Source organism: Chenopodium quinoa, unplaced genomic scaffold (genome assembly GCF_001683475.1).
Source record: "Chenopodium quinoa cultivar QQ74 unplaced genomic scaffold, ASM168347v1, whole genome shotgun sequence".
NCBI classification, from domain to species: Eukaryota; Viridiplantae; Streptophyta; class Magnoliopsida; order Caryophyllales; family Amaranthaceae; genus Chenopodium; species Chenopodium quinoa.
In genome coordinates, this window is record NW_018743049.1 from 27245 (window position 1) to 50638 (window position 23394).

The 23394-nt window shown below is 37.0% G+C and overlaps 2 protein-coding genes across 11 annotated transcripts; both read left to right on the forward strand.

Moving 5' to 3' along the window:
• The first annotated feature begins 1974 nt into the window (after nucleotides 1-1974).
• Nucleotides 1975-17355, forward strand: LOC110730740 (replication protein A 70 kDa DNA-binding subunit D-like). 10 transcript variants are annotated; one of them, XM_021910561.1, is made up of 15 exons: nucleotides 1976-2330; nucleotides 3592-3664; nucleotides 5776-5868; nucleotides 5998-6088; nucleotides 6165-6229; nucleotides 6325-6396; nucleotides 11719-11929; nucleotides 12168-12237; nucleotides 12355-12544; nucleotides 12741-12869; nucleotides 12954-14073; nucleotides 14266-14435; nucleotides 14847-15007; nucleotides 15088-15208; nucleotides 16300-17355. In XM_021910561.1, exons 11-15 carry the CDS (start codon nucleotides 14067-14069, stop codon nucleotides 16720-16722), a joined length of 882 nt encoding a protein of 293 aa, XP_021766253.1. In that variant the 5' UTR covers nucleotides 1976-2330; nucleotides 3592-3664; nucleotides 5776-5868; nucleotides 5998-6088; nucleotides 6165-6229; nucleotides 6325-6396; nucleotides 11719-11929; nucleotides 12168-12237; nucleotides 12355-12544; nucleotides 12741-12869; nucleotides 12954-14066; the 3' UTR covers nucleotides 16723-17355. The 10 variants fall into 10 exon arrangements, with proteins under 10 accessions (XP_021766256.1, XP_021766253.1, XP_021766255.1 ...); XM_021910564.1 differs by lacking the exons at nucleotides 5998-6088; nucleotides 6165-6229; nucleotides 6325-6396 and having other exon boundaries at nucleotides 1975-2330; nucleotides 12954-13322; nucleotides 14032-14073; XM_021910563.1 differs by lacking the exons at nucleotides 5998-6088; nucleotides 6165-6229.
• Nucleotides 4101-7295, forward strand: LOC110730737. Its single transcript, XM_021910557.1, has 4 exons — nucleotides 4101-4765; nucleotides 6165-6229; nucleotides 6325-6396; nucleotides 6490-7295. Exons 1-4 carry the CDS (start codon nucleotides 4101-4103, stop codon nucleotides 7293-7295), a joined length of 1608 nt encoding a protein of 535 aa, XP_021766249.1.
• Nucleotides 17356-23394: the final 6039 nt, after the last annotated feature.

Below are 23394 nucleotides of genomic sequence, written 5' to 3' on the forward strand. Positions count from 1 at the left end.
CAATAAAGCTCGCCACGTTGTCTCGCATGGTTGCGATCCGGCCCCGGGGCACCCTGCAGTAGTAGGGGGTGTTTTCCTCTCTGTAAGAGGCGGACGGCTCTGCCCAATTATCCCCCTTCTCCACTGCATGGGAACTTCTCGCCTCTTGTAGGCGGTTATGTTTTTCTTCTGAGTCAGAAGAACTATGGTCAGAAGAACTATGGTCAGAAGAGCTGGAATCGGACTCGTCCCCTGACGAGTCCGAAGAGGACGACTCCTCCCCTCTCCTAGAGGGGCCCGCCTCCTCTCCCTTAGAAGGAGCAGAAGGTAAATTAGACATGTCCACGGTTAGATGAGAAGGGAACACCTTGGTCCCTCTCTCAGAACTGTCAGCTTGACAGTCGCCTCGTTCCACATCTGGCGCCTGGTCAGATGTTTCGCTAAGGAGTACCCTTTGGGAGGAGCCGTCTGAGTTTGATATTCTAGCAGTCTTTTTTGTTCTGGCCATCACGTTCTGCATAGACACAGATTCAGTCGGACTTTGTATAAAGGGCAAAGATGGGTCCAGAAAAGGGCAGGCGGCACTCCTAGTCCTAGATTCAGCCGTCCCCGGTGACCGGCTGATCACTAACTTAGGGCGTGTCGTGTGCTTCCATGGTGCCATTTCAAAAAATAAAAAGAAAATTAAGAGTAAGAGAACTGAGTTACCTGAACGGATGACAGTTGATGAAGTCCTGAAAGTTCGGGTCAGTCGGCTTGTCAGAACAGGCGGTAGGCAGAAAAAGTCCGAAAATGTCAGAGCAAGTTCAGGGGTCCGAATGTTCTCGCAAAAATTCTCAAATGTGAAAATGACCGAAGTCAGCACTTCCTTTTATAGGCAAAATGAGAAGGCGAAGGGTCGCTTCCGAATTCAAATTTGGGCGGGAGAATCTCCCGGCCGTCTGCAAGGTGACGCCTGTAACGGGCCGTCGCCTGTCACCGTGCGACACCTGTCACAGGCGACACGTGACCAGTCGCGTGCCACCTGTGAGGGGCAAATGATTAGGGGATTTTTATCCACCAAGCACCGTTTGACAAGTGGACCAACCAGGTTCCGCCACGCGTCCTCCACGGACCACTTAAGACACGCCACGTGTCCACCCATGCCAAATGGGACAACCGGCCATCAAGGCCCATTTCAGTCTAGAAGCCCGATCGGCCCTAGGTTTACCTTAAACCTAGAGAGTTGCACGCTTCCCAAGGCTATAAATACTCGATTAATCCTCATTAATCAAAGGACCGAATAATTAACGGAACGGAGGAGAAACATTACGGAACACACTAATAACCGGCTGATCTCGCTAGCAAAGCAGATTACCTACATTAAATACTCTCACCTAGAGAGGCCTTATTACTTTAATTTCTGTATTAATTACTCCTTAATCAGGTACTAACTTGACCGTTGGAGGCGGAGCTCTCAGGAGTCTCCGTTATTTTGCAGGTACAGGCGTCCGGTTCCAGTCTCGGAATTGTAACTCTCCCGCAGGACATCAGAAAACCCCGAAACAGTATTCATAACCGGGTTTGGTTTTGGGGAGACACAAATGTATGTCTACACATTTCCTCAAAAAAAAAAAATCATTCTTTCATTAATACTTTTTCCAATCTTGATGTTTCCTTTTTTTTTTCCCTGAAACACAATTGCAAGAAATACAAGTAAAAAACTAAGGTTATACTTGTTTTTTACAATTCCTAATCCCTACACCCGGGTGTACCATGAGAATGGTACACCCGGCCCAAAACGACACCCTTTTCTTAACAAAACGCAGGCCCAAAACGATACCCATTAAGCCTCTAATCTATAACCCTTCTAAAAGCCCCAAGCACCAAGGCTGTAGCAATTTTACTGTTCCTTATGAATAGGAAATTGACGCTTTTGCCCTCCCTGGCCCTTAGCACCCTTCCCTAATTGACTAGGTTGACTGGGCTATTTCGGTCTTTTCGCTTTTACATTGCATGTGCTCTCACTGGGCTGACGCGTGGCTATTTCTCTTTCTTTATCGGTGTTCTTACCACTTACTCTCTCTCTTTTTTTCCTGCTTTTTTCCTGATTAGCTATGTCTTCCTTCCTTTCCTCTGTTTTTATAAAGTTTAAGTATTTCCTTTTCGTTTTTTCCTTTTTCTTTCTTAGTAGATTAATTGTTGTTTTCTGATTGTGTATGGGTGTTGCAGCGGCTGAGTCGATGGCGCAATTTCAAGGAGCTGATGGTGGTGTAGTTGCGCGATTTCGAGGAGCTGATGGTGGTGTAGTTGCGCAATTTGAAGGAGCAAGTGGTGGTGTAGTTTTGGATCTGGTTGTTTCTTGTTGTAAGGTATGTTGATTAAAATTTGTGCTTTTACTCATACTCAGAATTTCTCCCCTTGAGTATTTGTCAGCAGAAAATTTGTGCATAATCTTGATACTATAAGTAAATTTGTGCATACTCAAAATATCAATTAAAAAATAAAGACGTGAGAAGTGTTTTTAATCAAATTTACTAATAGCATCAGAATCACTCATAGTATCAATTTACTTACAGTATCAAATTTAATCAAATTTACTTATAGTATCAATTTACTTATAGTGCTCATAATTAAATTATCAATTAAAAACATAAGTTAGCTAATTTAAATAAAATTAGAATTAGAATTGTGCATAAAAATTAATGTCCTGTAAATTTCTCTTATAAATTTGTTAAGGATTTTATAAAGATTATGAACAAAAAATAATCTCTTGTAAATTTGTCTTATTAATTTATTATTTAAATATGAACTTAGCTTCAGAGACTACAGTGATAGCGGAAATTGCTTTTGGAGAGTGCACTAGTCAAATATAGTATTTATACAGGAAATTGTTTGGTACGGTGATGTGTATCTATGTGTATTTAAAAATTGATAGAGGGGTTTTAGTGTGTACTCACTTCCTTTTTTTCTGAGGAGATAAAAATTACTTTTCTCTTTTTAGCTACTAAAATAATAATAAAAATAAACTAGAGTATATTTAAGATGTCGTTTTTAGTTGCAGTGTATTATTTAATAATTTTTGAGGAGGAGATATTTTTTTATGATGTACTAGAACAATTTATATGATCTGGCTTTTTTGGCAAATAAAATATATGGGATATGTCCTTTGGTTTATTCTTTGCTATCAGTTTATTTATTTATATATATGTGCTGCATGTTTGGTTTGCTTCAATTTATTATAGATTTCTGACTTGCTAATTCTTCTTTATCTTCTGAAAGAAAAGGTTTGTATGTGAAACTTTGCTGGGGTAATTGGTTAGTTAGTTTTTCATAAAAATGTAATATGATGGGTTGAATTCCATATGGATCTCATTTGTACAGACAGCATTGGATATTGACTTAATGAATCTTGAACTTTTATATACCATAATTTCCTGGACATACATTGATGTACAATTTTTTATTTTACAGTTATGCATTTTTTATAGATAAATAAATTAGAACAATTACTTGAAATTGGTTGTTTATGCATTTGTGTTATTTCTGAAACCTTGAATTTGGTTAGATAGCTTAATTTTTTTTGGCCTTGTGTTTTGTGTTTTTTTCTTTTTTTTTTGGATAAAAAAAAAGGAAAAAAAGAATAATTTTAGGTCTATGCACTTGGAGCTGGCTGTACTGGTAAAATTACTTGCAGCTACTGTTGGTAAGTTTATTGTTGGTGATTTAAATTGGAATTTTATAAGGTGGCTTAGTTTTCTTACATATGTTACCTTAGTTGTTGTACTTTGATTGTAGTTTAAGTTTAGAGGATGTATATGTTTCAATTTTTTTTTTTTTTTTGCCGGTTACAGGTTATGGATATTTAGTCAAGCAAAATTGCCATTCCATTTCGACCTCTTTTAGGTCAATTGGTTGATTGCTTAAATTTTCCTAAACCGGTTTATGGTTTCATAGATAAGGATAGGAATAATGCTTGTGTTTGGATTAAGACTGGATGTGGGAAGTCTGAATTTGTATTTTTCAGTGGGGAAGCTAATACCGTTGAGGAGTCCCAAGAGAGGGCAACTCAAAAAGTTGTGCAGAAATTGATGAACTAATTTGGGGTGCGGGTGAATGATTTTACATTCGATAGAGCAAGGATGTATCAGCTATGCAGTAAGCTTTTTAAGCATAAGGTGGTTGAGTTATGTAGTGAAAAAGGGATAGTGATGCCTGCTGCACAGAGGAATTTGGGCAAAAAACCATCTGATGATGTTGTCCATGTGACGATTGACTTTGTAGGCTTTTTAGGAGTTGTTGTTACAAGGACTGGAGCAGAAGTGAGTCCATTAGAGACTGTTTGGGTTGAAATTTTGGGTTTTGTGTCTTGGCTAACAGTGTCTTGCCCACATAATGGAGGTGAAATGGAATGCATATATAGTGATGCTTGTCCTGAGTTAACTGATGCGAGGCAAAAGGCTTCCAAAAGAGCTATTCATTACTTGGTGACTAAGTATAATCTAGAGATCATTGATGCTAATTATGGTGCAGTTTCAGAGAAGCATGTTGCTTGTAGTGCTTTAAAAAGAAGGTTTTACCAATTAAAGGAGCATTTGGCTGCCAGAGAAGAAAACTTTGCTACTGATGAATGCTTGACTCCTACTTCTGAGAGGTTTCAAATACCTAAGATTGGTTTGCCTCCAGCTGCTCCAATGAAAAGACGTTTGGTTACAGCATTAGAAGCAGCATCTTCTTCTACTGTTAGAGTTGCTGAGCCTTTGGTTTATGACATACCTGAATTAGAGACTGTTTGGAATCGCGCAAAGTTTGTTTAGCCTATTTGGAGTCTTACTTTAGTATTTTGGGTAGAAAGTTGTTTGCCTGGGTACAGGTGTTTAGGTTTAGCATTGACATATGCTTATTATCTTTCCTTTTTTTCTTAGAGCCTAAGTCTATGAGTAGTAATGGCTGAAATTTTTCATTAGAAAACAGACTTGAAGGCTGTAACTGAAATATAATGTAATGTGTATTTTGAATAATAAATGGATGCACTTTTGATTTGTAGTTGCTTCAAGAAAATTTTATAATTTTATTGTTGTTTGCATGGCTTCTTAATTTAATATTGCTCTTTGATTAATTTTATTGTTGATTGTATGTCTTCTTAATTTGACAGTTCTCTTTCATGTTTGGTGTTAAATATGTTCAGTGTTTTATTTTTGGAAGCTACATGGAAAATATAAATACAAGTTTAATTACGCATTAGCTTTTCTGTTCGCAGTTTAAAGTGGTAGCTATGTATGTATACTGATATTCAGATTTCGATTGTATAACTTAGTTCATGTATGTATATAAGCATGTGAGGGAATAGGGGAGAAAAGGAAATCTCAAAGGTAGGATTAAAGTTAGAGGAGGTAACAAGATGAGATAATGACAAGTTTCAATGGCTCTATAAAATATTACATAGCAAGTATTGTTAATGATATGCAGATGTTCTTACTAAGGTACAAAATAACGTAGTAGATTAGTAGAATTCATTTTATTTTGTTTTTTGGCAGTGAAAATAGGGGGATATTGCAATTTCAACTCGAGATCAGTGTAAAATTCAAGAATTATTGTTATTGATGTTGCTTTAATCACAGGAGTTTACGCAGAACAAATACTAGAACATGTAAACATTTGCTTGAATTGAAGGAGATATGCAGGTTAATGTATTAGGTTGATCGAATTTGTGTGAATTTAAATTGCAGAGTTTTTTAAATTGCTCCTTGTTTTATATTAAAAAAACATCTTGTTAACTGCACCTTCTAAGAATTTTTATATGTTTTCTTTTTACAGTTAATGACATAAACTGGAATCATTAGTGACTTGTGCAAATTGTTGAAATGTGCAAATTGTTGAGATGACTTGGTCTGCAGCAAAGTAATATGGGTATATCTGAAAAATTTGCATAATGCTTACGATAAATTTTTCTATTTATATGCGCATTGCTATACTGATTTATGATGTTTATTTTATGTTCAAATTGCTAAGTTATTGTTTTAATTGTTTATATGATAGCTGATGCACCTATTAATTTTAAGAGACCATCATCTCAAGGTCGAAAATCAAAGTGAATGAGTGCTTTGCTATCAACTCATAATTCTACTAGGTAAAATAGATCATTTAAAATAATAAAATTATTTTTTTTGTGAACCAAATTCATAAGTTCTTTATTCTTTGTATAGTCAAGCAGAACAACCAAAGTCAAAAAAGCCTAAATCAAGACCTTCGAAATATATTGTACTTGAAAGTGGGTCTTTTGCCTTACTTTGAGTTACTAAAGTGAATATATATATAGTACTTTTTAATAAGATCTGGCTTAATTTCCTTTTGGTCGTGCTACAGAGAGGCCTTTGGCTCTCAGAGTTACACCAACAAATGGCCAAAGTTCAAAACATCTAAGGGATGCTGCTAAAAGTAAGGTTTAGTAGTGATTTCAGTTTACGCATTTAGCACATATACACTGTTGCACAATCGAATTATCTCAAATATCCTTTAATGCTATTACAGAAACCCCTGCGGCTACTATAGGAAAACCATTACCTACGCATCCCCTAGAATTATCTCCACCTACTTACTGTGATAAATGTGGAGCTAAGAAGTGTGAGTTTGAAACTCTACATTTTTGTTGTGGCAATGGTGATATTAAAATAGCTGAAAATGAATATCTCCCTGAATTAGTAAGGCTTTTTACTTCAAGAGATGAAGATGCTCTGCATTTTAGAAGATATGCTCGATTATACAATAACTTATTTGCTTTTAGTTCAATTGGAGGTAAGACTAATAGAGAAACATACAAAGGTATATATGTCTTTAAACTACATGGCCAAATATATCATTCTGTACCAGACTTATTACCAGATGAGAATGGTCCAAAGTATCTGCAGCTTTATTTCTATGATGGCCAAAATAAATTGAAACACAGAACAGACTGCTTTCCTGAATTAAGACAGGATGTTATTGACAAATTAATGCAAATAACTAAAGATAATCCATATGCAAGATTTTTCCGCTCTTTGAAAGAAGTAAATTTTGATGAGCGTACTAACATTATAATAAATTCAAACACTGTACCAGATCAAAGGGTATATAATGCTCCCACTTCAGATGAAGTTGTTGTTATCTGGCCTGATAGTGTTTCGTCAAGTCAGAGTTCATGGCCGCATATTCTTGTAACAGCAAAGTCTTCAAAATCCCATCGGATTGCCCATTTTTATGGGTGTTATGATCCTTTGCATTATCCCCTGCTATTCTTAAGAGGCGAATGTGGTTGGCATCAGGGTTTAAAGAAAACTTCTTATGGTGGAGATAGATAAATGGCAACCGAACCTGATCTGATACAGTCATGGGCGGTGCACACTCCGGTAGATTTTCTAGATGCAGAGGCTGCTCGTAAGTTCTTAAAAGAACTATGGTATTCTTTTTAAAATTGTTTCTATGCCTATGTTTCCTTATCGCATGCTTAATTTGAATTTTCTCTGGACTTTAATGTTTATAGGAGCGTCTAAAGACATACCAAAGCTGATAAGAATATCTCTGCAAGGGAGTACGATTGTTATAAGCTTCAAATTAGAGCATGAAATTAAACATGCTCTTAAGAGCAGGCCGTGCATTTCCGCAGTACATCACAGACATGTATATCAAAGTTGAAAACACAAGGTTAGATTTTTTTCGGCAAAATCAAGATACAATAAGAGCGGATCTTTATAAAGGGATTCTAGACACGGTAGAGAGTGGCCAGACAAGTGCAGCTAATGTTGGTCATAAGTTCATTTTGCGGCCACCATCATTTATAAGAGGCCCTCGTGATATGAAAAGGAGATATCTTAATGCAATGGATCTTGTTCAGAAATACGGGAAACCTGATCTCTTTTTCACTATGACTTGCAACGCAAATTGGCCAGAAATAAAAGCCGAACTAGAGCCCGGTGAGACTGCACAAGACCGGCCAGAATTAGTTGCTCGTATATTTCGAGCAAAGTTGATTGCTCTGAAAAAAATTAAAGAAAGACAAAGTATTTGGTAAAGTAGTAGCAATGATATATGTCATAGAATTTGAGAAAAGAGGATTGCCACATGCTCATTTTCTCTTGATTATGGAGCAACAGCATAAGATGAAGTGTCCTGCTGATTATGATAGATATGTTTGTGCAGAAATACCTCCTGCTACTCAGCCTGAGCTGCGTAAAATTGTGTTAAGGCATATGATGCATGGACCATGTGGCCACTTAAATCCAGAGTGTCCTTGTATGAGAAAGAAGGATAATGTTGTTTCTTGTAAAAATGGGTACCCAAAACAATTCACCGCACAAACAACAACAAATAAAGATGGCTATCCTTGTTATAAGAGAACTGATACTGGAGAACAAGTGAAAGTCAGAAATGCTTAGTTAGATAATCGATGGGTTGTCCCTTATAACCCCTACCTCGCAGCACTCTTTGATTATCATTTGAACGTAGAAGTTTGTTCAACTATTAAAGCAGTGAAATATTTATATAGTATGTTTACAAGGGACATGATCTAGTGGCCTTCAATATTTTGGCTGAAGATAAAAATTCTAATGATGAAATTGCTCAGTTTCAGTCAGGGAGGTGGGTGTCACCATGTGAGGCACCTTGGAGAATTTTTGGATTTGATTTATTTGAGATGCATCCACCAGTCTTACCTTTGTCAGTTCATATTCCAGACATGAACACTGTTTGTGTACGCCCTTATGAACATATGGATATTGGTATTGCAAGCGGTGTTTATGCTAAGACTCAATTAACAGAGTTCTTCCGTATGAATGCAGCTACTGATAATGGTCTTGGTTACTCATATGTAGAATTTCTTGAACACTATAAGTGGGATGCTTCAGCAAAATCATGGTCCGAACGGCAAAATAAAAAAGTGATGATAGGGCGATTAGCTTTTGTCGTTCCTTCGGAGGGTGAACGCTTTTACCTTTTCTATTACTGAATGTCAAAAGTCCAAAATATTTCACAGACCTGCGCACGGCTGAAGGTTATGTGTGTGCAACTTTCAAAGAAGCATGTCTTAAAGCTGGCATTTTGGAAGAGGATGCTGCTGCAAGCATTTGTTTGGCTGAAGCAACTGAACTTCAGCTCCTTGGGGCTTTACGCCAACTATTTGCAACTGTTCTTATATTTTGTCAGCCAAGTGACCCTAAAGAATTATGGCATAAATATTATTATGCATTGTCAGAAGATTTTGCACACCAATACCCTGGTGTAAAAGCAAAATTAAGAGATTAACTGTCAGATTAGTTGAGCAGCATCTAGAGGCCATGGGAAAGTCATTATCTGCCTGTGGTTTGCTGTTTTAGTGGATGACAATGATAACCAGATTGATAGAACAAAAGACATTCAAGATGCCTTAGATGCTCCGATTCCTCAGGCTTGTATCGAGAGCCATGGCTTGCTAAATACCGCACAAAAGGAAAGTTTTACTTGTATTAGGCAGCATATAGTGGAAGGAAGACCAGGGGCGTTTTTTGTAGATGGTCCTGGTGGAACCGGCAAAACGTTCTTATATAATGCATTATATGTTGAGATTCGCCTCATGAATAAGATAGTTTTACCTACTGCTACATCTGGAATAGCCGCGGAAAATATTCCGTCAGGTAGAACAGCATACTCAAGATTCAAGATTCCAATGGATAGTGATGCTTCATTAGCGTGCAGTGTTTCTAAGCAAAGTAGCTTAGCAGCATTAATAAAGGAAACATCTCTTATAATCTGGGATGAAGCATCAATGGCAAACAAGCAAAATCTAGAACCTCTTGACCTTTTATTGCAAGACATATGCGATAGTGATATTATATTTGGTGGGAAAGTAATTGTCTTTGGTGGAGATTTCCGACAAGTGTTGCATGTTGTTCCTAACAAGACTCAGAGAGAAGTAGTCGAAGCAAGTGTAGTGAGTAGTTATATATGGCAGCATTTGAGAAGATTCAGATTAACTGAAAATCTTAGAGCCAAGGAGGATCCTTCATTCTGTCAGTTTTTTGCTTTCACTAGGAAACGGTGAATTGCAAACCATGGAAAATGATTTTGTTCAGTTGCCTCCACAGATAGTGCAAACTTTCCAGCCTGATGCTGATCCAATACAAGAGTTACTTCAGTCTTCTTTTCCAGAACTTGGTTCAGGTGCTCTAGATCCTCAGATCTTTTCAAGAAGGGCTGTTCTAACACCTATAAACGACGACGTTGATACTATAAATTCTTTCATGATCGAGAGATTCCCAGGACAAGCCATCTCTTACACAAGCTATGACACTATTCTAGATGATAGTGGCAGTGTATATCCTACGGAATTCCTAAATAAACTATGTCCAGGGGGAATGAGTCCTCACAATCTTATGCTCAAAGAAAATTGCCTGTAATATTACTTAGAAACCTCCTTCCCTCTTCTGGTTTATGCAATGGAACACGTCTTCTAATGTAAAAGGTTTATCCCTAATTTAATTGAGTGTGTGATGTCGGTCGGGCAGTATCAAGGAGAACATGTTTTCATACCTAGAATTAAACTCAGCCATCGAGCTCTCAGAAATATCCTTTCCAATTTCAGAGGAGCCAATTTCCTATCAAGTTGAGCTTTGCAATGACTATTAACAAGTCACAGGGACAAACTTTAGATCAAGCGTTAATCTATCTCCCTCGCTCATGTTTTTCACATGGACAGCTATATGTGGCGCTTTCACGTGCACGATCTGCATATAAAGTGAAAGTTATATCGGTAGCTCCTACTTTACAGCATTCAGAGAACTCTGTTAAAAATGTTGTATCTTATGCGGTCCTAAAGATAGCAGGAGTAATCTAGGCAGCTATGCACTAACTAAGCTCGGTAAGCTAATTTATTCTATGTTTAACTTTTGTTCAGGTTAATCAACAGGTTTAAAACTTAAATGACCGTCAATAAATAGCTTATCATTTTTGCATTGCAGGGCAAAAATTTTGAAGAGAAAGCTAATTTGATTTGAGGTTTCTATACTAGGTCATGCATAAAGTTATAACTATTTTTTTGTGGGGGTTTTTTCACATTGCTTTCCTCAAATATGACATTTATTTATTCTATATGGTTTTATTTTTCAGCAGATTCTTCATTTCACTTTCAATTCTTTATTCTGATGTGGTGCATATATTTACATGTCACGGGCACAAAAGTAGTTATGATCTCAACTAGTGTGTTCTGTAAGCTAAACTTGAGTCTTCATCCTCTCATATTATGAATAATTCTTGCATCATAAGCTTGATGCATTGCCAGGGATGATCTTTTAATCAATGCTCTTACAAACTGCAAGTTCTAAGCAATAAGTAGTCATACTTCCAATTTTCTTTAATTGTAGACTTGTAGTAGACAGATGATGGGCGGTATTAAAATGTTATCTTATTCGGGAATGAGGAGAAATTGATTCAAATGGCTTTATGACATCAGCATTGAACTGCATCGTGTGTGTTTTCATTACTAAAATGTAACTTTTTTTTGGTTTCCATGAGTTTTTATGATGATTAAAGTAATCATCTGTATATTCAATGGTTAAAAAGTTATGAAATAATTTTCATCAGATTTTAATCTCCAATGTTGAAGTGCTCATCAACATCTTGCAATAACTGAGTATTGCTGAAAATTTAATTGTATATATTGATGTCCAGTATTTCCTGTAAACCCTCACAGTACTGGAAATTTGTCTAGAATCCTAGATGCAGTAGCTTAAAAATGCCCATTTTCTTTGACAGATGAAGTATTGTCCTGCAATCTCAGCAAGTGCGACTGAAAGCAGTCAAGCAATGGAAAATGCTGAAGTAGAGACAGAGAATCTGGGAATCTTGGATGTGGATCTTTCCTTGGAACCCTACATAGATCATTTTGAATACAGACTGAAGAGATACGTGGATCAAAATCAGCTCAATGAAAATTACGAAGCTGGTCTCGAGCAATTTTCTCAAGGTGATATTCTTATCTGCACCAAAATCCCGCTAAAATGTTTACACTTAAACAATAATCTTTTAGTTAGGTTGAAGTATCCAGTAATGCATCAATTGTAAATTATGTCTCTATGCTGTATTAAGTGAAAAATGTATGGTTCTTGCCTATAGCCTATCTATGATGCCACCTTTTGTCACCATGTAGCTTGGCATGTAGGAATATTAGTTATACATTCATATTAATTATGTTTATTTTATAGGATACTTGAAATTTGGTTTCAATCATGAAGAAGGGAACATTGTGTATCGTGAATGGGCTGTTGCTGCTCGGTAAGTTTGTTGCAAGTCTAAAAGACTTTAATTTGTTTGAGCTGAGATTTCTGATTTTTCTAAATCTCTAAAATATCGTAACTTTTCTCATTAATCTAAGGCGGCTCAACTTATCAGGGTCTTCAATGCGTGGGATGGTTCCAACTACAAGAAACCCTATCACCTAATAATGCATATTTCTGACAAGTGGATTGACTATCTGAAAAATAAGAAGGATAAAGAATGGTCCATGAATGAAATTATGTTAAGCTTGACTAATAGAAGATACACTGAGAAGTGTGTAGCTTATGCTGAAAGTCGTGATCAGGTCCAAATTCTTCCTTTATGGTTGCAAAATTACACATTCCATGATCCTTATGCCACTGAACTATGTCCTTTGCATGTACAGTACATAATATTTTAAATTTCCTCTTTGAGCCTCTCATTTTAATATCTCTTTCCCTCCCTAATGATAATTTTAATATCTCTTTAGTTCTCTAATGATAGTATCATAGGACTTGCAGGAGAATGGTGGAATGCAGGCACTGAGGCAGTCATTAACCAAGCAATAAAAACAAGAGGCGGTCCAAATGTATCAGATGCCTACACCATCAATGGCCTTCCTAGACTATTATACATTGGCTCAGCTAAAGGTATATGCAAGGAAAATTTAACATTGTCTTAAATAACTCAACTGAATATATAAACTGTGAATAATCACAAAAGTTTATCTGCAGAAACCTTCAAATTGGCTGTAAAACCTGGCAAAACTTATCTCCTAAGGCTGATTAATGCTGCACTTAATGATGATCTCTTCTTTAGCCTCATTACCCTGGTGCTACCTTCCTTATGATGGCTCGGCCTTATGTTACAAGAAGCGGCACCGACCTTTGACAATTCTACTGTTGCGGAGTCCTTGAATACCACAACCCCAAACCATCAACCTCAATAAAAAAAACTTCCTCTCTTTAAGCCCACCCTTCCAGCCCTTAATGACACTTCTTTTGTAACCAACTTCACCAACAAACTTAGAAGCCTAGCAAATGTCAAATATTCAGCCTCACAGTGCTCAATCTCATGACAGATTAAGAATTTCAGAGTAATGGGTAAGAGGAGTTCAGTTAACTCATCTGATGAGCTAATTAAGCCTTTGACTGAAAATGTTTTTAGATTAATACTTAGCTTTATTTACTATGCAAGAAACTTGTGTTAAGGGAAAAATAGAATTGAATATTTGTCATTCTTTGCCATAAATTAGGATTGCTATAAAATGCACATTTAAAAGCCCAAATTTTTTTGTTCTTGTGGGTTTTAAAAGCCTATAAGCTTACATGGCAGCCCATTAAGGTCAAATGTACACAATCTGTTTTCAAGCAAAATAAAGATTTCGAATTTCTATATATATATATTACATAGACTAATGCTATCAGTTTTAGGTCTGATATGATTTTGACAGATTGTAGAAGCCATTCCCTTAAAAAAGGAAGATTGTACTACAATATTTTACTAAAGTGTGGCTGTCATGAATTCAGATCTTTTACAAAAAGAAAGTTACTATTATTCTATTTTAAATAAAGAAAATAAACTTTTCCAAGGTTTAAAAATGAATATAAAAGTACAGTGGGCAGCTAGAATTCTTTACCAGAGGTATGGTTGAACAATAGAAACAGTAAGAAGGTTGAAAAAATTACCATTGGTAATTCTGACTACTGTTACCAAACCCTTTCCCAATTTCTAACTTCTATTTTCTATTCTTAAATTCTGTCTTAACTTATATAAAAACATTTGCTCCTTAGAATTTCGATTTTTTCACAGAAGAATCAAACCATGGAGCACTAACTTAGTTAACCATGGCAGGTATGGTTTCTGTTTTTACAGATTACTTGCATAATCCTTTACTATACTTATTCTTAATGTTTTTGCTTCAAAAATTCCATATTATCTGCTTGTTTACTTAAGATTAAATAGATATTTATTATTGTAATGTTTGATATTATCAATGTAGCACTCCTACTATACAAAATAATATAGAAAGGTTTCTATACACAGGTCAAAAATACAAAGCAGCTAGGCAGAAACCAGAGTATATGTACTTGAATCAGTTAAATGCAGCAAGCAAATCTTATATAGTAAGGGTAGTTGTTGCTGAAAAGGGAAGGGACACACTATCTTCGAAAAAAACAGTTAGATTCCAAACTTTACTGCTAAAGGATGAAAAGGTATACATTTATTACTTTATATATGTGAAGATCATGTTAGCTCTATTACATTTATGATGGAACTAAAATAATATACATAACTATAGTCTAACCTATGTCAAGCACTATGGTAACCTGTACATTAACTACACATACAAATAGTATAAAGCATCTTAAATCTGATTACATTAGTTTAATTATTCTTATAATAATCTGTTTATGCTATAATCATGCTCTTACTTATACTATAATCATGATTAATTTTAAGCTATTTAGTTTTATCTTACAAGATAGTCAAAACATATTTTAAGTATGCTACTTTAAGTAGCTTTGAATAATTATGCTATTTTGATAGGCTACTTTGAGTAGCTATCCTTTAAGTATGTTTAACTTTCATTGAATAACATTTGTTCAAATTATTCAAGTTTACAGGATGAACTTCTATGGATAGAAGTAACCATTCAGTATGCAGAATTAGAAAAAGTGAAGGCATATACAGGTTGTTCGAACTGCTGGAAACGCACCAATCTTCCATTGCATAAGCGCTATTCTTGCTCTTCTTGTTCAAAGAAAGAATGCATTTCCACTAAGAGGTATAACTCCATCTCATTTTTAAAACCATACCTATTTGTTAAGACTGTAGCTAACAAAAATCATCACACCTTTCTGCCAGGATTACTTTTAAATTTGAGGCAAGTGATGACACAGGTACTATGGCATTCACCACATTCAATGATGACACAGAAAGATTGTTCAGGTGTAGCGCAGCTGAAATCTATGCCATAAAAGAAGCAGTAAGTTACAATTACTATATACTAACATTCTAATTTTTAGAATAGTTTATGAATACTTTGTAAACTATGTAAGAATACATGAAAGTTCTAGTTGATGCATTTTTATTACAAGCAACAATATAGTTGAGCTTGAGATTACTCAAGTTAGATTTAATCTCTCTCAAGTTGAATCTGCTCACATCTACTACTTTTGAAGACAATGACTATTATGGATATCAAAATGGAAAATAAGGGTCATTTAATGAGGATGCATAAGCAGCTCATACTATACAAATTAAAGACCCTAATTTTAGAGCAGCTTATACTTCAGAAATTATATAGAGTTTTGCCTAGGTGTTTAAATCATTATAGTCTTAAAACTCTTGGTTCAGGTAACTATACTAAAAAGATTCTCCCCCCCCCCCCCCACAAAAAAAAAAACAAAAAAAAAATTATACTAGAATAAGTTGATCAACTCCACTTATTTTTGCTTCTTGTATCCTTCCATTAAACCAGCTAGCTCTTCATGTGCACCACAAAATTATGCTATCCAAAAATTTTTGAATTGTTTATTTCATCTATGTTCTGCTTATAGTTCCAAATTCAACCAAATTAATGTGTTTGTCTTAAGTTTGTGACCTGCCAGCTCATATAGCTTTTTCAATGAATAATCAACAATAGTATGTCAAAAAGTCCAGTAAAGATGAACATATAAAGCAGTATATATGTTATATTTCAGTGAATTAGAACACAAAAAAAAGAAACTTTTGCACAAATGCAGAGTAAAAATGCATGTCCTTAATAAATCACAAACTCTAGGGTAATGTTGCTAATCAATACCATTTACAAAAATATATAAAGAAAAAAGGAGCAAATAAATCAAGCAAAGCATAAAATGAAGAATAATGCTACTAATCAGTCCCACCTCTATTGAGTTAATGTGTTAATGATACTTTAGTCACCTTTGCAAGATGTGTTAATCTATTGTCTTAATGTGTTAATATGTTCATGTCTTAATGTGTTCATGTATTAAACTGTTAATGCGTTACTCTATTGTGTTAATGTTGCCATATTATCGGCATGACTCTAACAAAGTTATCAATTCAATATAGGATAACCATGACGCTTTCAAGGTTATTCAAGACATGCTCAGCAGCATGCCGTTCTACATTAAAGTAGGCCTGACATTGCATTTAGGACAGAACTATATCCTAGAGGGGACTCTCAAGAGCATTGAACCTAAGGAAGATCCTAACACACGAGAAGCGTTGCAACCATTTGATAGCAGCTCCAACCAAGGAAAAGATGGAAATGAAAAGGATGCGCAGCAGACTGTGGGATTAGGAAATCCTGAACCAGTCATTCCAACCCCAAACATCAAAACTTCTTCCCAAATGCAAACACAGGAAGACCCTTGCACTGAAACACTTGAGTTACCTCAGCAAGATGTTGAATCATTTAAGCGCAAGAAAACTTTAGAGAAAAGCCCTACAGAATTGGGGGATAAAGAAAATGAGTCCGAGCAGCCACTATAACAAATCCGTGCAAAGAAAAAAACTTTGCTTTGGCGGAATGACCCCAAAGAAGCACTTCACATGCCAAGTCCCAGAGATTTCTCCACAAAAGGATCATGCAGAAGATGTCCAAACACCATTGGGAACTGGGCAGAAGCAGGCCAAACCTGTAATTGTGAAGACCGAGAAACTGAAATAATCTTTCATCCAATCTGCCACCGAATATGATCAGTCCCTGAAATGCAAAAAAATATATAGTAATCTAATGAAATGTTTCACATCAGCTATTTAAGGTGCACTATCCAAACATCTTTTAAATTCTAAATATTTTGCTAGACTAAAAAATATATAGGCAACTATAAGAACTTTGCAATTGCTGGAATCACAGAACAACTCAAAATGCAAAGCATAATAGATAGTTGCCTACGTATTTTATATAAGAATCCAGCATCATGTAGTACTAAATCTCCAGTTTAATTTCTTAGTTTCATGTATATAGGAGTAAGATGTTGTAGAAGATAATCTTTTGAGGGTTTCCCAGGAACACTAACAATGATTAGTGTTCCTGACAAACACCGTACTAAGATCATTGCCTAATGTAACGCTACATTAATGTGCATGTTAAATTCTATCTATAAAATTATGGTATTTATATGTCCTGCTTTTATGAAATTTATTTCTATGCTATTTTTATAAAAATTCCTTGAACTTATGGAAGTTAGTCAACAAAGTACAGAGCATAATCATCTTATAAAAAATTCACATTAAGTTAGCAGTGAGATAGAAACCACTAATACAGATAAATCACATGAGCTTTGTTAAAAAGATAATACTAACCGCATTAACACATTCAACAAAGCTACGAATTCCAGTACATAAAATTAAACAGACACAACCATCCATAAATGCTCCTAACAAAAGCTTATTTAGATTTGAATATTCTAAAGCAACATAATATAGACTAGCCTTCAAACCAAAGATACTTAGGTTGTAGCACCTAGACAGGACCAAGCATTAATTTAAAGACAAAAGGATAGCTTTGACGATAAGTGTAGACACCTAAAAATGTCTCCCCAAAACCAAACCCGATGATAAATAACCTTTCACCGCCACTATTGGTCGGGTTTAGTATTTAATCCCGAGAGTGCTTAAAAAATCGTATTTTATTAAATTTATACTTTTGAAAGGTCCATGGATTAGTTTTGATGTTTGGTAAAAGCATAGTTTTAATTTTAGCCCAAGCTTATTAATTAATTTTAAGCCCAAACCTTATTATTTTATTATTTTATTATTTATTTTTGGCCCAAACATTTTATTTATTTTTATTTTATTATTTTTTTCTTATTTTAGCCCGAATAATAAAAGTCAGAAAAAAGCCCGAAATTATCAATCGGCACTTAAAAAGCCGAAAGAAATTAGGGTTAAAAATGAATTTAGACGGAAAAATGGACTGGAACTGACCGTGTCACGGTACAGCCTGACCGTGTCACGGGAACCCTTCCCGTCTGACGGTGGGACTTCCCGTGACACGGGAGGTCTGCCGTGACACGGGATGTTCCGTGTCCTTTCCGCGTAAACCCTTAACGCGTTTTTCATTCCGTTTTCTGAAAATTTTCCCGCGTCACTCCAAAACTGACCGTGTCACGGGAAAGTGTACCGTTTGACGGTACAGTCTGACCGTGTCACGGGATACTTTTTTAGGGCTTTTATCATTTTAGGGTTCCGTGTGCTCCCTCAGCACATTTCCCTATAAATACCCCCTCATTTCTGATGTACGTGGCAGTCAGGATTTTTATGATTCTTATTTTCTCTCTTCTATGCTATTAACCTAAACACTAGCCTACCCTTTTCACTTCAAAATTCCTTCTTCAAGCACTCAAAGGAGTCCATATTTCACTCGAGTTTCTGTCCTTAAGCCAAGGCGTGAAAGGTAGAATCGTTTGAGGGTTTGGCCCCAAAATCAACCTTAGTTTATTTAATTTAATTTAGTTATTGTTTTATTATTTCCTTGAAGTTACTAACTCGTTTATTATTTTGTAGTTGCAAACAAACAGATTCAAAGTAAGGATCATGCTCTTTTATTATTATTATTATTATTTTTCTAACAATTTTACGTTGTTGGGATTGTGATTAAATTGGTATTAATGTTGATTCTATTATTTATTTTGATCACCATATTGCATGTTTAAAGGGAATATGTAATTGAAAGTCACGCCTAATAAGATAATTTGGACAACCGGTTTAGGATCCTTTTAATCTTATCATTAATTGAAGTGATCACCAAATTTTTAGAATTATGTGTGCATTAATTTTGAACCAATTTAGTTAAATAATAGTTTGGAGCGAATTGAATTATTGTTTGTATGCCTTTGAGATCACATGAATGCTTTTCAATATAAGAATCGAGTAGAGGCCAATATGGGCAAATGTGACTCCATGACTCACTTCGTACCATCATCCCCGATCCTCCTTTCGTGGTTCCAAAACCATATGGAGTTAGTAATCTCATGGATTATGAATGGGGTGTAACCTTCACGGGTCAATCGTTGTTCCCTTCGTTGTCCCTTATCGTGGTTGCCTTTTTATGATCCGTGAACGGTTTTACAAGTTCCTTAAAAACTTGTTGGCGGCTCCCTACTTTCCTTATCCCTAATCGTGTCCCTTACCGTATATGTCAATTCCCGCTTCCTATGAGTGCCAAGCATATTCACCACATGCTTTTAACGTAGGCGCACTTCGAACGACGCCTACAATTTGGCGACTCCACTGGGGAGGATTCTTAATTATTTATCGATTTGAGTGATTGGTATTTAATTAAGATGAGTGGATGAGACTTGAAAGATTCTTGAAAAAATATTCCTGTGATTAATTTGGCATTTTTGCATCTGCATAGACGTTTCAACGTCGTATTCAGGTATGTCCCATAGGAAAAATTGGATAACTTGGTTGCGCGCAAAAGCAAACAGGGCACCAGTTAGATTTTCTGACTGCCGTGTCACGGCAGAGTCTGCCGTGTCACGACAGTCCTAAAATCTGACAGGTGCTTATTTTCTTTTCTCACAGTCGACTTCCTTCGATTTTTCTGAAAAAACGTATGTGTTCTACATGCGTCTTAGCCCTGGGGGATTTAAGCTCTATCGACCCAAAAATGCTCATGCAATAAGGGTTCATCCGAGTCATTAAATCCACCCAAACCATGGAGTCGAGTTCGATTTCATCACGAACTCGCGGAGCCGCCCGTTGGCATACACCCTCAAGGGAGGCTGCCTTGCTAACGCGTCCAAACTCTTAACCATGTATCCTTTTGACACACAAAGCTTGACCAATAGTTGAACATAGATCTTTGACTTTAGGTTGCGAACTTTTTTACATCATCGTGCCTAAATGCTATGTGTTGTTTTGGTGCTAACCCTCATACGTTTGCTCTTTTTGTTTAACCCATGACCGAGGGTTTTTTATTCTCACATAGTAATTAGTACGGACTTAAAATCGATTAAAATATGAAAAATCACAAAAACAGACATGGAACTGCGCACCGTGTCACGGCATGTTCTGCCGTGTCACGGTCAACAGTGCCGTGACACAGGAATATCTACCGTCTGACGGTAGACTGCACCGTGTCACGACAGTCTGCAACCGTGACTTGGTGCCCAGGAATGTGTCTCGTCAGTCTTTTTTCTCGATTTTTGTGTCCAGTATTGAGTCGTGTCTAGCTATACGGTCAAAACACGCGTCTATAACCTCACCTAATCACTCACATATTATGTCCACACACTTTTTTAGTCAATGCACCACTTTTGACCGTATTTTAGGGAAGTTTCGTTTTTTGTGTCGTTTTTTTTTTCGGAGTAAGTCGGATGGTATCCTCCCATGTTTTCTTTTTTTAATAAGTAGAGCTTCAATAAAAAAAAAATTTCTTTTTTTTAATCCAGATAGGTTAAGGTCAAGTTTGGTCATTAAAAGGTGTGTTTGTTTCGGTGTCACAGCACTTGGGCAAGAAGCAAGGGTAGATTGTTACGGTTTGAGTCCATACCCCAACAACCTCTTATACCAAAGAGGCGTACAAGGAAACCACCTCAATCATCTCCACAAGATCCGTCTCCAGTCTACTTTCAACCAATGGCCACTAAGGAAGACATCGAGAACCTCAACAGGACAATCGAAAGATTGTCTGACATGATGCAGATACTTACTACTAGAGTCAGCACTGTAGAGAAAGACAAGCAAAACAGTGTCACTATTGCTGCGATGGACAAAGATCAAGGAACAAATGAGCAAGATTTTCCGAAGAGTTCACTTAATGTGGAACAGCCTATCACCTCCTCGTCTATAAGAGAGAAGCTTCCTGAGAAGTTTTCCACTGCTGATATTTCCCAAGTTCAAGCCTACTGATAATCCACTTTTCCATTTTGAAGGCTTTTTCTGCAACTATGGCTCTTAAGGGAGTAGATGTGACACTCTTCCCTACGGTGTTTCCTCTTTCCTTAGAACATGCCTGTCAACAGTGGTTCTATTATCTGGAATCCAAGCATGTCGCGACCTGGGAGGATGTTACTGAAAGCTTTATGAATTGGTACAAGTGTAACATCCAGGCCAAGAATTTTGAACGTGAACTCTCCATTCTCAAAACAGAAAGAGAATGAAGGCTTCACCACTTACCTAAGCAGATGGAGAGAAACAGTTGCGCTCTTGGTGGATCCTCCCAAGGAGAAGGAAATGGTTCGCTTGTTCATTGCCAACCTGACTCATAAGTACAAGCAACACCTAAATTTTCTGCCCTTAAGTACCTTTGATGTTGTATACGATATTGGAATCAATATCGAAGACGAACTGATGAAGTCTGTTGGTAGCAACAATAACAGCAGTACTTGGAAAAACAAGAAGAACGACACTCCTTCTTCTTCGTCTTCTAAGCCCAATAATGCTACCAACAATATCAACATCAATGATGTGCTGGCCCTTAATGCTCCTCCTCAAAGATTCCAAAGGCAAAGGAGGGTTTTATACGCCTTTGGGAATGACTTATGATGCTGCTTATGACCTTTTTTCATGGTCAGGGACTGATTATGCCAATCGGACCATTTCCAGAACCTCGACTTGAGAATAGGACCGCTAACTATGACCCCAACACTTATTGCAAGTATCACCAAGGCAAGGGTCATAAACACTTAGAAGTGTTGGGACGTTGAAAGACGCAATCCAAGACCTGATTGATGATAACCAACTTCCTGTCCCTCTAGGGGGAAAGAAGCCTAACATTCAAACAGGTCTTCTTTCTGATGCTCTGGCTATCATGGGAGATGAAGTCTCCTTTGATCCGTCGATACTCATTCAATCTGTGAATGAACCTCTGCTAGAAGTTGTATTTATCTCAAGCACTGAAGAAGTGAATGGGATCTGGGATAGTGATGATGAAGACGTCTATCTCAAAGACATAGCCTGTTCATCTCTCGGCACCAGTGAAGATGTTTGGGGGGACCTCGAGGTCAAGGTTCTCACCAGAAGTGGACGGTTGCAACAACCTAAACCCACCTCCACCTCCACCACAATCACATCTGATAGTTGATCCCATCGACCCTGTGAATAGCGATGTGGTCAAACAACTGCAAAAGACCAAGGTGGAAATGAATGTATGGAAGCTTTTGGCCACTTCCCACGAGCATCGAAAGGCTGTAATGAATGCTCTGGTGAAGATAGGAGTTGATGATGACATGACTCCTCAAGGGTTGGTCAACTTTCTCACTACTAAACTGCCGGGTACTAGCAATCTGATTTCCTTTTCTGATAAGGATTTACCCCCGGAAGGGGACCAACATAATAAGGCCTTACACCTTACTGTAGTGTGTAGGCAGATGAATGTTCCTATGAGCCTGGTTGATAATGGCTCTGCAATTAATGTGTGCCCACTCCGTACCGCAAGGAAGTTGGGTATAAAAAATGAAGAGTTGATTCCCTCCACTCAAGGGATTCGAGCTTACGATAATACTCGCCGTCAAGCCGTGGGTACTATCGTACTGAATATAACTAGTGGGGCTATTGAACGTCGCACCAAATTTCAGGTGGTGGACATTAAGGCCTCTTTCAATCTGTTATTAGGACGCCCTTGGCTTCATGAGCTAAAGGCGATTCCGTCATCGCTTCACCAGAAAGTGAAAGCCATAGTTGGAGGGGTCCCGATTACCATCGATGCTTCTCCTATGCGCATTCAAGTTATTGATACTCCTATCGTCCATGTTGAACATGACGAGGAAGATGAAGATCTGTGGGGGTTTTCACTAGATGATGTTCTTGTGATCGAAGAAGAGGAAAGGTGCCATCTCGACTTCGATCCCTACTCAAATACCAGTATCAACGTCATTCTGAAGAAGCAAGGTCATTTCCCTGAAATGACCCTTGGGCTCAAGAAGAAAATGGCTAAATCTTGGGCCACCCTGGTGCGCTCAAGAAAGGACACTTTCGGCTTAGGATTCGAGCCGACAAAGGAAGATCTGAAACAAAGCTGCCTTGAAAATGAAGGCTCGCAACAACGCTCGAATCACGAAGACGGAAATGGCCATGGATCCATATCCGTTCACTCTTAACGGCCAGTACATCAAAGAAGGGGAAGACTTCCCATGCTATGAATTCCCTGAACCATTTGTCCATAATGGGATCCGTAAACCGGGATTCGAGGTGTTCCTCGATTGTGACTTC